Source organism: Corythoichthys intestinalis, chromosome 8 (assembly GCF_030265065.1).
Source record: "Corythoichthys intestinalis isolate RoL2023-P3 chromosome 8, ASM3026506v1, whole genome shotgun sequence".
Classification (NCBI taxonomy): domain Eukaryota; kingdom Metazoa; phylum Chordata; class Actinopteri; order Syngnathiformes; family Syngnathidae; genus Corythoichthys; species Corythoichthys intestinalis.
The window spans coordinates 17,997,560-18,011,166 of NC_080402.1; the positions used below are offsets into that span (position 1 = coordinate 17,997,560).

The window sequence follows — 13,607 nt, forward strand, 5'->3', positions numbered from 1 at the left end:
GTAATGAATCATTTGACCTCTGTTGATATATTTTTGTGGGTGTGATTATTTGAAGGTAATAACTGCATTGTGTTAGGTCCAGGATAAAAATTTGGAGGCTCTAAAGCAGGTGAGAACCAGCAAAGGGATTCCTCAGAGTTTCATGGTCAAAGCTGAGCCCGGCACCAAAGGAGCCATGTTGACCAGCACTGGAGAATATGCCATACCAGCAATTGATGCGTACGTCCTAAGTCTTATCTAGAATAACTGTAACAGTTTGGATTTTGTTTGGTAAAGATCCTTTTTACCTTAGGGAGGCATACGCACAGGGGAAGAAGGAGCGTCCGCCATTTGTTCCACATGATCAGTCGTCTTCCGATGACGATTCTGATCCCATCCCTGACGAGCTGCTGTGTCCCATCTGTAACGATTTGATGACGGATGCAGTAGTCATTCCTTGTTGTGGGAACAGCTACTGTGATGAATGTGAGTATCGAATAAACGTTGCAGAAAATTCACTTGCTGATTGCAGACATTAATAAAAGGTCATTTGAATACAAAAAAACGCTGTTAAGATTTAAAACAGTGTTGCACTTGGCAACCATTTTAATGTTCGTCTTAGTCTGTAGGACGAAAATTCTTATTACAATCTAGTCACTTCAAAATGTTTTCGTCTTTGTCTAGTTTTAGTCAACAATTTTCAAAATGTTTTCATCTATAGACTTCAAAAGTTTTAGTCCATGAATAAAAGGTTGCCAACAATTTTGAATTAACTTGACAGGAGCACACAACTGTAGAGTCTACAAGGACATCACCATTTTCATGATGATTAGGAGTGGGAACCTCTTGGTACCTCACAATACGATACGCGATACAAAGCTCACGATAACGATGATCTGACGATATGGCGACACAATTATCGATACATTGGTCGGAAAATCATTCTAGGATATTCTAGGATATTCTACGAACAACTAATAAACAGAAAAAACAAGCTTCTGCTGTGAATTAGATTGATTTTATCAGTAGTAGACGTCCAATCCCTCCCATTTCAAACAGATTTAACGTCTATGGCCGGTAGTGGCCGCCAATGCCAGGCAATGAGGTAATTTTGGGGCATTTAAGGTCATTGATCTGTTAATTTTCAGTTACTTCCTGTTGATTTTGAGATATTTTATGGGTCACTTCCTGTTGATTTTCAGTTACAGAACAGGAAGCGACCTGGGATCACCCAAATCATTAGGCTGTGACTCAAACTCAATATGAAATGACCTATAAATGCCCTAAAATGAACAAGTGACCTGTAAATGCCCTGAAAATCAGACAGAATGACTGTGAATGCTCCGATTTCGAAAGAACGAACGTTCCCAGTCTAAATGGATTGGGCGTCGAGCACCGTCAATGCAGCCTTAGAGTTACCTTAGACCAGAGGTGTCCAAACTTTTTGCAAAGGGGGCCAGATTTGGCTTGGTAAAAATGTGGGGGGCCGACCTTGGCTGACGTCCTTTACGTAGAACAATATATTTAAGCAAAAATTAGCAAGCCATTCAATGTGTCACATTTGCTTTATCATTTTTTTAATGAATAATTTCAACAATCTCGCAACTAGCCTTTGAGGCATTCTCTTTCGACTCTCGGGCTCTTGCAAAATACTACTGCTGTAAAATTAAACTAGCTCCAAGTTGCTTCAATTTCTCGCTGCGTATCTTCCCTCTAATCTTGTACATGTGAGCGTGTCTTGTTTGGTAATATCACCTCATTGAAATCTTTAAAAACAGCGACTGTCTCTTTGCAAATGAGGCAAGACAAAGTTGTTGCGTATTTTAGTGAAGAAATGGTCTAATTTCCATCTATCCTTGAAGCGTCGGCCGTCACAGTCAACTTTTTTTTGTTGATTGTCACCATTTTAGAAAATTGGAAGTAGAGGGTCACATGGAGTAATGTTGCTTAGCCCTTAAATACCTGCAACATGAAGCAATTATCAGAGAATCCCAAAATTTGAAAAATAAGGTCCTAATGAAACCTTTTTTCAAACTTATGAAAAGAAAAGTCAAAATGAGTATGTGTAACAAGCACTCTAATGTCTATGCTAAATCGTGTTTTTTCTCATGGAACCTGCAGATGCATGTGTTGACTTGCATCCATGATTTATATATTTATTTATTTTTCAAAAAGAAATGTCAAAATTCTAAATTAGTCTGAAAATCATGAAATTTTAGGTGTATCAAATGTGATACATTTGGCAATTAAGGGTTAAAGTGCTGCTGCCTTTTAGTGGGTAAATGAGGAGCAGAATTTCGTGTGTAAGCTACTTCATATGCTGGTTGCAGTACTGCTGACCAATTTATTAAGCCTGTGTGCGGGCCAGATGTTATTGATTTTATGACAGAGGCTGGGGGCCGGATGAAATTTGACCAAGGGCTGCATTTGGCCCCCGGGCCGGACTTTGGACATGTCTGCCTTAGACAGTATTATGGTGGAAGATTTTGGTAGCAACTTATTGGTTTATTTTTTATTTTTTTGTAGACATTTACACCATTTTAAAATGATATCTTGATTCTTGGCAGGAGCATATCGATAATCTTTTGGGATACAAAGTATCACGATATATCACCATTTAGATTTTTTTTGTTACACCACTAATGATGATAATACACACTCAGCAGGAATACAGATCATTATATGCAATTAATTAAACTCACCTGGACGCCACGAACTATGTAAAATGTTTTCCAAGATTTTAAGAAGACACCGAGCCACCGCGCTTAATGCTAACTCAAACGCTATGCTAACGCTGTAATTTAGTTTAGTGTGTGATGATCACTAAGCAAAGACCTTTAAAGGCTAAAGCAGCATAGCATATCTAGCCAAGATAAGAAAGCAAAACTTACCGAGCAGCACCTGTGTGTGTGGGGGGGGGGGATGACACGACCAAACATTGCTAAATGCGTTCTAACTACACATCAAATAAGAAAATATTAGACATTGTGAATTTATGGCGGAAACCATGGTGAATTTTCATCTCGTTCTCGTGTCGTCAGGCGACAACTGGGATCCATCTCGTGTTTGTCTCCCAAGAAATGTTTTCAGCGCGTCATCGTCATGAAAAAATTGTTCGTTGAAGAAAAATTCGCGTTATCGTCATCGTTGACGAAAACAACTGATTTAAAAGCTTTTTTTTCTCAGGCATCAGAACGACCTTGTTGGACTCTGAGGAGCACGTTTGCTTCACGTGCAAACAGTCGGATGTTTCGCCTGACAACCTCATTGCTAACAAGTTCCTTCGACAGGTAAATTTTTTTTTTTAAACGTGCATTTAGTAATAGTCCTTGTACAAATGGTTTAAATCGTTTATTTTTCCACCCAGGCCGTAAACAACTTCAAGAACGAAACTGGCTACACAAAACGCGGACGCAAACAAATCCAACCTTCGGCCCCTCCTCCCCCGCGGCCTCCTCTCATGAACAGGCCTCTCCAGTCCAGGCAGCAGGACCCCCTAATGGCCAACATCTCCCAACCTCCACCTCCTGTTCTGCCTCAGCCCGTTACTACCGCTAATGTGGCAGTCCCCAAGGCTCCGACCCCGCCCATTGCACTTCCAGCCACGAACACGCCCACCCCTACACCTTCGCCGCCCCCTCAAGCAGATGTCACTGAGGAGGAAAGTAAAGAAACCTCGCCGGTTCCACCGCCCACGGTTGACCGCGGTTCTCCTCGGGTGTCCGGGAGCCAGGGAGAGCCTCCCCCACCGGGGTGAGTTATTTTTCATCACGCAGGACAAAAAAAGATTCTAAATCCACAACGTTAAATTGTTTTTTTTTTTTTTTTTTTTTTTGATAGTGAGACAGATGCTCCCCAACCCATTATAACGCCAGGCCCGCCTAAAAACACAGAAAGCAGACCACAGGTGAGTCAGTCTTGAGTTTGGCCTTCGTAGGAAATGCATCGGTGCCTTCTGGTCATATTTAAAGGGAACCTAGGACTTAGACTTTTTGGCGTGAAATAAGCCACAATTATCTTTTACTAAAATTTTATTAGAAACACATGAAATATTTCCATTGATTTAAAAATCTCTAATATTTTGTACGTTTTGACCTACGGAGCGAGCCATGTTTTATGCGCACAATGGACACTTGGAGTGATGACATACATGGTCACTCACTAGACAAACACTGCCGGTGTTCTGCAATTCTTTCCTACGCGGCAAGACTTCTAACAAATGCGCATATTGGTTAAAAGCGGCGAGTACATAATATTAGTGATTTTATTGAGTCTTATTACTACCTTTTCATTGCGCGGTACTTCAAACTTGTCCTGTTTATGAAAGTTGATTGACTAATGCTGGTGTTGTGCAGTAATGAGCAGATGTGACTTCTGTGGCGTTTGTTAACTTGCCCGACAACACTCACGCGCACACACTAGATACCATCAAATAGCAACCTAGATGTGCTACGTTAGATCCCCCACAAGTCCCATGCCATTGGCTGAGTGAGCCCAGAGCGATCATGGGACACGTAGTCCATACACTACATCGATGAATTAAAAACCGGCATAACTGAATGGAAGTTAAGCAGGCCAAATCGATCCATACCAGTGACTATAGGTAATGCTGAAAAAATTGTTAATTCAGTACGTAACACAGATGGACTTGGACCACAAATGTTTTTCTCATGTGGTAAACATACCTGCAATCAACAGTGTGCCCCACCTCTAACCCTAACCCTATACAAAATTTCTTCAGATCAGAAAGAAGTAAGCATTAAATGTATTGAATCTAGTGCTGCAACGATTAATCGATTAACTCGAGTATTCGATTAGAAAAAAGTATTCGAATTAAATTTTGTTGCTTCGACTATTCGTTTCATTAAAGTGGCGTTGTAATGGTTTATTTTGAAAGCATTTGCATTAGGCCTGAACGATATTGGAAAAAACTATTGTCGCGATTTTTTTTAGGTTTGCAATATATTGCGATATTATATTGCGATATTAAAAAAAAAAAGATCTATCTTTTTTAAAGAAATTTTCACTAAATGACTTGAATAGCTGTTTGGAAATACTTTACATAACACACCGTGACCACAGTGTATTCATATAATACCGTTTAATTTGTTAATGATGAAGATTTCTGTATGAAGGTATCCAGGAAGTCATGTCTGCACAAAATAGATCATTTATTGAATACAATATTTTACACTTCAACAGCAGCAAATACATTAAATGATAAATAAAAGAGCAGGTGCATTAGTCCCCTTAGTTTTTGACAAAATATAACAAATAAAAACTTCTGTAAAATAACAACAAAGTTGTCAACATATTTGAACAAAAATATTAAATATGACAAATAAAAGAGTTGCTCACAAACTATAACAATAAATAAAAACCTCAGTAAAACAACAAAGTTGTCAACATATTTGAACAAAAATATTAAATATGACAAAAGAGTTCACAAACTATAACAATACATAAAAACCTCAGTTAAACAACAAAGTTGTCAACATATTTGAACTTAAATATTAAATCTGACTAATAAAAGTGCAAGTGCATTAGTCCCCTGAGTTGTTTACACAAAATATAACAATATAAAACTGCAAAACGGCAACAAAGTTGTAAAAATATTTCAACAAAAATATTAAGTATCAAAACTTTATGTGCAGCTGTACTATATATAGTTATTTGAAAAATACGGTTTACAATAAATTTAAATATAAAAGAAACAAACTCAATTGAACTTGTAAATAATTGAACTGAATAACTGCAAATAACTGTGATGAATAACAGAACCATTTTAACTCCCAAATTTCCTGCCTTCCTGATAGCTGTCACATTAAAAGAAGAAAAGACATTCCTTCAGCTGTGTTATGTATTTGTCTGCATATCGTCCACCTTCCTTGCTCAGCAATTCTCAACTGGGTCTCATAGGTTTTTGGCCAAGACTATTAGTTTATCCACTATAGCAGGCTTGAGACAATAACGTTGGCACGTAACAATGTTCCCACCTGTGCTAAAAAGCCTCTGATGGGGAGCTCGTAGCAGGAATGCATAGATACCTGCGTTTTAAATGGTCCCACATGTTTGACAGATTACTTCTTGTTGAGGCAACCATGGCGAGGCACTGTCGACAGGGCTGTTTTTTGTCCCTTATAGTCTTGTTCTTGCCAAAATACTTCCAAAACTCCTTTTGGATACAGTCTTCCTTGCTCCTCCAACGTGTTGATTGCTTGCTTTCACTTTGAGAACGGGCCCTCCTCCCTCCGCTCTGCTGTTCGGCCCCTCCTCCCTCCACTCCGCTGTTGCAGGGGGAGGGGGAGGAGCCGATGACTTGCTGGAGAGAAAGAGAAGCTGTGCGCTTTTTTTCCCCTCTCCTTCCTCAAAACAAACGTTTGTGGATTAAAAAAAATGAAATAAAAAAACTATCGCACGTCCTTGCGATGGGACTATTGCACATGCGCACATCGCGATGGCGATGTTTAAACGATATATCGTTCAGGCCTAGTTTGCATTTAGTTTTATTGATTAGGGTGGATACACTGCCCTCTGGTCTGTCTCTGTTCACATGGATGAATCCAACTGCTCCCTGTTAAGACCAACGTAAGCTAAGTTTTTGTTTGAGCTCATGTTTTTAATGCATTCATAATTTAGTTTATATCTATATTTAGCCGTTTTTTTGTGGGAATATGTGTCTGAACCATTTGTTAAGAGCATTGTACAAAAAAAAAATACTTTAGCATTTTATAGCATTTAAGCTAGCGGACTTTTTCTATGTAAGTTAGCCAATTGTTCTTTTGTTGTACATAGATCCTCATTTCAAAAAAAAAATTCATACCGTTTGAGGCTCAACTCAGGTATTTTAATTTTTCCTGTTCCTTATCCGATTACTCGATTATTCGAACTAACTAGTCCATCGATTAATCGACTACAAAAATATTCGATAGCTGCAGCACTAATTGAATCGAATCGAAAATCGTGTCCCTCGTATCGAAAATCGTACCGAACCGTGACTTAACTGTATCGTTGCATCCCTAGTATGCATCTAAACAAAAGCAAGCTGAAAGCGCACGGTTGTACTTTGGTTGTCAAATTCACCTCTTGTAGGACGTTTTGCCAGTGTAGCACATTTTTGCAGAACATTTTTTTTTGTACTCTGGTCACGTCTCATGCCGGCTTACCCGTTCATTTTGCTTTTGTTGCTCGTTTTGTGATATATCGACAGTGCTGTCATGCTCATCAATGTTCGTTTCGGATTCAAATTGAAAGGACTGAACAGATGACATGTTTATGTCGCTAGTCATACTCTGAAAGCCTGGCAGTGACGTCACCCCCCCCTGCGACGTCAACAACAGTTGCGATGTACGAATTTTATTTGGGCTGCGGCTATCGATTATTTTAGTAGTCGATTAATCAATGAACTAGTAATCGTGTAATCGGATAAGGAACATAAAAAGTTAAAATACCTGAGATGAGCCTCAAACGGTATAAAAATATAAATGACGATCTATGTACAACAAAAGAACAATTGGCTAACTTACATAGCAAAAGTCCGTTAGCTTAAATGTTATAAAATGCTTTGCTCTTAACAAATCTTTCAGACACACATTCCCACAAAAAAACTAAATTCCGAATGCATTAAAAAAAAAACATTACCTCAAACAACAACTTAGCTTATGTTGGTCTTAACAGGGAGCAGCTGCCATGTGAAATGAGGCAGACCAGAGGGCAGTTTATCCAGCCAAATCAATTAAACTAAATGCAAACACTTTCAAAATGAACCATTACAACCCCGCTTTAATTAAACGAATGATCGAAGCAGCAAAATTTAATTCAAATCTTTTTTTCCTAATCGAAATCTCGAGTTAATCGATTAATTGTTGCAGCACTAAATTTTACAAATTGTATAAAAACGAAAACTTCATGAGGTGTTTTAATATCAAAATATTTTAACTCATAATGTGTATTTCCTAACAAGTCTTTCTAACCGTGGTTCCCTTTCAAAGATGGACATTAATTTAAACCGAAAACCATTTTAGTCCCATTCATCAAATGTGCATCCATTTATGTAGCAAACCGATTAATTAGCTGTCTTGAATAGCAAACTCCATTATTTTCAGAAAAAGTGTAAAAATCTGAGTTGTAATTTGAACCATGCAGTGCTAATCCATCTGAAGTGCTGATTTCGTCTACATTTGTTTTTATGCTATAGCCTTACAATTTGCCTCTCCTTGGTGCTCATCCATCGTCTCGACCGCCGTCTCATCTTTCAGGTGAGAAGTGCAGTCATCACATACAATGGTGTTTTCAGATTGTGGTAGAAAGAAAAGTAAAGGACAGATTGTATTTCACTCTCTTAAGGTCTGCATTCCCGGCTCCACCAACCTCACAGGGACAGGGGTGGAAGACACTGGGAAAGGTAAGAACATTCTTTGACACCTGTAAATATTTCGCCTTCTCACAAACGAACATGAAAGCTAAAGGTGATTCGGCAATGCACTCAAAGCATGACACTATACACGGAAACTCGAGTGTGGTTGAATAATAAAACCCTCGTGCTCATAGGTTAAGATTTTGAATGCACTGAAAGTGTCAACTCCACTTAGGCTGTCCCAAACAACTCCCACGTAGTCAGCCGACTGTTTTTACGATTAGTCGACTAATCTAATAATTTTTTTTTTTTTTAACGAATTTAGCAATGAAATTTTTGTTGACGGGTATCAATTCACAAAAACATTTTGGAACACTTAAATTCTTTATTAAAGTAAAACACGTAAATAACAATAATAAATCACAAACAATGAGTTCAAATGCTGATAGAATTAACATGATTTAAAACAATTCTTAAAACAATTCTTAAAAAACACCTAGCATTAATATTATATATTAAAGTACTATATATAATAATTATAATAATTATTCATTGCCAATCAGATTTTTCATAAAGGGCGTAATTTTAAAGGTATTCTTAGTGTAGAATCAGAATTCTGAAGTATGTGGGATGAACTCCAGAAATCGTTATTTATATGACGAACATGACATGCTTTTAATTTAAAATGTTCACCGGAAGTACGTTCGCTAAACAGCTAACTTAAAGAGCATATGACACCAGAAAAAAAGTCTTAAATGGCATTATTATGTGAATTAGAATCATATTTTGAGACGATTCGACTATATACAACAATTTAGCAAAGCGCAGATGACGAGAAATTAGTCTTTTAATCTGCCGGTTAGCCACGCCTACCATTATAGGGCTTTAGCGTCCCCAACAGGTGGATGACGTCAGCGGTAGACTGGGCTCATCGGTTTTACTATTCAGCCCATTGAGGGGGAATTGTTCAGAACGAGGAAAACGCGACGAAGAGAGCCGCAAAATGTCATTGTTTCAGTCTCTCTACTCCCAATATTTTTACAGGATATTCTTTTTATCCAAGTATTTTCCCCCAATAGCTATATAAATGGCTTGAGAAGGACCAGTCAGCCTGTCGAGGGGGAACTATTCACAATGAGGAAAATGCGACGAAGAGAGCGGCAAAATGTCATTGTTTCTGTCTCTTTACTTCAATATTTTTACAGGATATTCTTTTTACCCAAGTACTTTCCCCAATTGCTAAATAAATTGCATGATCATGACAAATAACAATCTTGTGCTAAATGGAATATAAAATAATAAAAATCCATTTATTCAAGACGACATGGCAAAATTACTCCATAATGGTCAAAACAGTCGACTTCACCTTTACTGTCACACCTCCCGAACGATATTTTATGACACCTAAATCGGACATATGTAATTTCCCTTCCCCGGCTTCGCAGAATGTAAACAGACCAGAAGGAGTGACAGCTAGCCGACATGCTAACCCGAACCGAGGGACGTTTCAAAGTCTTCGAAGTGGAAAATCACACATAACTAGCCTGGATTATTTGACATGACGACCCGGTTGTCGAGTTTCTTTGCGGATCGGCAAACCGCCCGGCGGAGAGCAATTTACAGTTCGTTCCCTGGAGGAGGGTGGCTGGAGTTGTTGTGGAGCTAACGTGCTAACAGCTAACTGCTAATGAGCATGAGGATAGCTTTTTACATGCCTATCAATGATCAAACGTAAGTAGTCCTTTATTTAAAGGAATTTTATAGTGTTTACTTTGTAATCACTGTATATGTGTTTGACATAATACAAAACAAGATGTTTACTCACTTCCTTGTAAATCCAATGGTCCCACAGTAAATATCCACGGTGAATGGGAACCTTTTGAAACTCCAAAAAGGCGCATACGCCTCTCCCGCATACAGAATGATTTTTCTGCAGCCGTTTGGCTGGCGTGATGCAAAAAATAAAAGTATTAATCCGCAAAATCAGCTGAATCCTTCGTCCTCATACACAACAGTACACTGTATAGTGAAGAGAACGTCTTCTACCGTACACGTCACAGCGCCCTCCTCCTCAATGAGAGACCGAAGCCAGAAGTCACTCATTTTCATGGCGCGGGATTAAAAAAACTAAATAAATATAGCGATCGCTTCCACACACATCCAAGCGGTCCATATCATTCAGGGGCATAAAATACCGCGTGTATTATGAAATAAACATGCTTTTTCGTGTCACAGGCACTTTAAGCTTTACACTCCGCAAAAAAAGCACTTTTTGTCATTGCATGTGGTGTCAGTAATATTTTTTTTTTCATTGTTTTTCGTTTGCAAATGCTGTTAACCAGCGATTTTTCATGTTTGAAGTGTCACCTTTTAACCGCAAGTTTGCGTTTACGAGAAGACTGCCAATGTTTTATAGCAGGCTAAAGTAGTTTTTTTCCCCCTTTTTTCCCCCCATTCACCTCAGTGTAGCAATGCTAATGTGACAGTGTTTAATATAGATGTGTTTTCTTATTTTTATGTCTGAACTTTAATTCTACAGTGTGTTGATAAGAGAACGGAACTGGAGTCTTATATGCCAGCAGCACGTACACACAAATCTATGCACGCACGTGCGCAGCGATAAAGTGCAGCCGTGAAAATTACCGCACTTTTTTTTTATTAGCAACTTCAATAAAACATGTCGTTAGTTAGTTAGATGGACTTAAAACTGGGTGACAGCGTAGGTGTTTATTCTCGGCTGACGTGCAGCCAAGGTTGGCATTGAAAAGACAGGACACAACACTGTACCCTCTTTTGTTTCTTTGAAATAAGTCAAATGTTTTGGACACTCTGGTGCGCTTTTTTGGCTTGTGCCGCTTTTCCCGCTTGCATACCGAGCGTCCGACATTCTGAACTTTCCAAGCGTATATATATATTTTTTTACCCTTTATTAACATCTCGTCGACGGATTTACGTCATTGATGACGTCGACTAGTCGGGACAGCTCTAAACTCCACCATGACTCCGCTAACTGCAAAACTGGAGCATGTAGCTTGTTGGCTTGTAAAAAATCCACAAGTTAGTTCCTTTGTTGTCAAAGATGCAGGTTTCAAATGGAAAATGAAGCAGTTTAAAGTAGAGATGTTGCATATCTGGTATCTGTATCGGCTCTCCATATAATTTTAATCCACAGATCTGATTCACCCAACCTGGGAAATTTCCGGTCCGTAAACCATTGTCATACGTCTCCAACCTATTCCACAAAAGCCCGCTGTGGGTCCTGGATTTTGTTCCAGCCAATCCAGCACAGGCGGTTGAACCAATGAGGTTCCTGACTGCAATCAACTGATTGCACTTTTAAAATACCAGATTAGTGAAAAGGTTTCCTCATCTTGTTTGGTTGGAATGAAATACTGCACCCACAGCGGGCCTTTGTGGAATAGGTTTGAGACCCCGGATCTAAGGGGCACGAATGTGCTGACGCTCCAATATGTGAATTAGGAAGCTTTTCTACAGCGTGCAACGGTTTAATTCCATTTTGTCAACAGATGTATGCTAACATTTCATTTCAAATCCCCACTTTTGTGAGCAACGGCTTATTCGCCATAGTCAATTTCAGCTACCGCTTTAGGTCGGAGAGTTAAATGGCAGTAAGGCATTGACATTTACTTAGCGCCAGGCTAAAAGATTGTTTGCCTGAGAACCAGGATTTGTCAGGGGTCCTGCAGCAAGACCAAAATAAGGCGCCCTAGGTGTCGGCAAGAATGTCATGATTTTTTTTTTCCTTTCAAAAATGACCACAAACTTCTAGATGAGCGCTCTGGTAGGTTTGCGCCAGTCAATCTGCCTGAAGGTTCCACCACTCCCCCCCTTTTTTTCTTTTTTCGTTAATGCTCTTATGGCAAGTTTAGGGAACACCACTCAGTGATCACTAGGCTTCAAGGATACTGGGGCTTAGCCCCGAGTTGAGCTGCAAACGTTGCTCACGAGCATAAAATTTAACAGCTAACAAAGAAAGAAATTATTCATGCATTTTGATTTACTGTTTTTTAATACAGGTAGTCCCCGGGTTACGACGGACCCAACTTACTTTACGCCTGCTTCTCGTCATTTTTTTCTGTTGACTTTTGTTTTGTGATGCAAGCTTTTATTTTGGCGCAGGAAGCGTAGAACAGGAAGCAAACGCATGTACAGACGCGCCCGGCCACCCCACAGTCCACACGCACGCACACATAGCAGCCGAGTGACAGCCTGCGCGTACATTTGTTGCTTGTGAAGCCTCCAGTGGCCACGGCTGTATACAGACCCTTTTGTATTGTTTATTGTGCATTTTCAATTGTGGTGGAATACTTGGGGTAGGGAGTGTGCCATCTTAGGCACCCCATGATTCGATTTGATTTTTGAAAGATGATCGCGGTATTGGCGATGATTGCGGTTATCGTGATTATCGATGCATCGTGCAGTACTGATTAATAAAGTAGCCAAACAAATTTATGTCCATTATTTATGAAAATATCCTTATGATTCAACAGGAAAGATGGAAACATGCCCATACAGCAAAAAGCTGCCCTTAAGCTGCTTATTTATTTATTTTTTACAAGAAAGTGCAAAAACATTAACCATATTAAAGGGAGTACTTATTTCTCTCAACAATACAATATAATTTACACTGATGGAAGAATTCCACATTTTCTGGATACAGTCTTTTTAGAAAAAAGACTTCTTTTAACCAATATACTTTGTTTTCACAGTGTTACATGTGGAAATCACAACTGCTCTTGACACCGCCACGCACACACTCATTACAGCGCGCGCACTTCTCTCCCTCTCTCTACCGCAGTGCTTCTCAATTATTTTCTGTTACGCCCCCCCCCAAGGAAGATGTAAATGTTTCGCGCCCCCCCAAACTCTGCCGCCACTGTAAATAGTATCATTTGTCTATAATATTACTATTATAAGTACGCCTCTGCCTCACATTGTATCCTCTTTTTTCTATTAGAGAAAATAACAGAGATCAACTTATAAAGTATAACTTTATTAACATTGTTTTGTTTGTAACAGAAAAGACTTAACGCGCATCAATTTGCCTGAATTAAAAAAAAAAAGTCACATCCAAACTGTAAAAACACACTCAAGGTACATTTTTGATCATTTGATACTGAAAAATAAAATCAGTAAATAATAACAAATTCACATTGATTAGAAACATTAACTCATGAAGACAATATGCCAAAAAATTTGACCGAAAAAACAAAACTGAATAGAAGAAAAAAGTGTTTTTGGACAGAGGGAC

The 13,607-nt window shown here is 39.0% G+C and overlaps 1 protein-coding gene across 4 annotated transcripts in view; it reads left to right on the forward strand.

Moving 5' to 3' along the window:
- LOC130920289 (E3 ubiquitin-protein ligase RBBP6-like) overlaps nt 1-13,607 on the forward strand; it is a 40,231-nt gene that overhangs the window by 7,921 nt on the left and 18,703 nt on the right. For all 4 annotated transcript variants that reach the window (XM_057843386.1, XM_057843388.1, XM_057843387.1 and 1 more), the window contains exons 7-13: nt 77-219; nt 293-465; nt 3,166-3,269; nt 3,347-3,732; nt 3,820-3,886; nt 8,177-8,237; nt 8,326-8,383. In XM_057843386.1, coding sequence (XP_057699369.1) covers nt 77-219; nt 293-465; nt 3,166-3,269; nt 3,347-3,732; nt 3,820-3,886; nt 8,177-8,237; nt 8,326-8,383 — 992 coding nt within the window. The remainder of the gene's footprint in view (nt 1-76; nt 220-292; nt 466-3,165; nt 3,270-3,346; nt 3,733-3,819; nt 3,887-8,176; nt 8,238-8,325; nt 8,384-13,607) is intronic.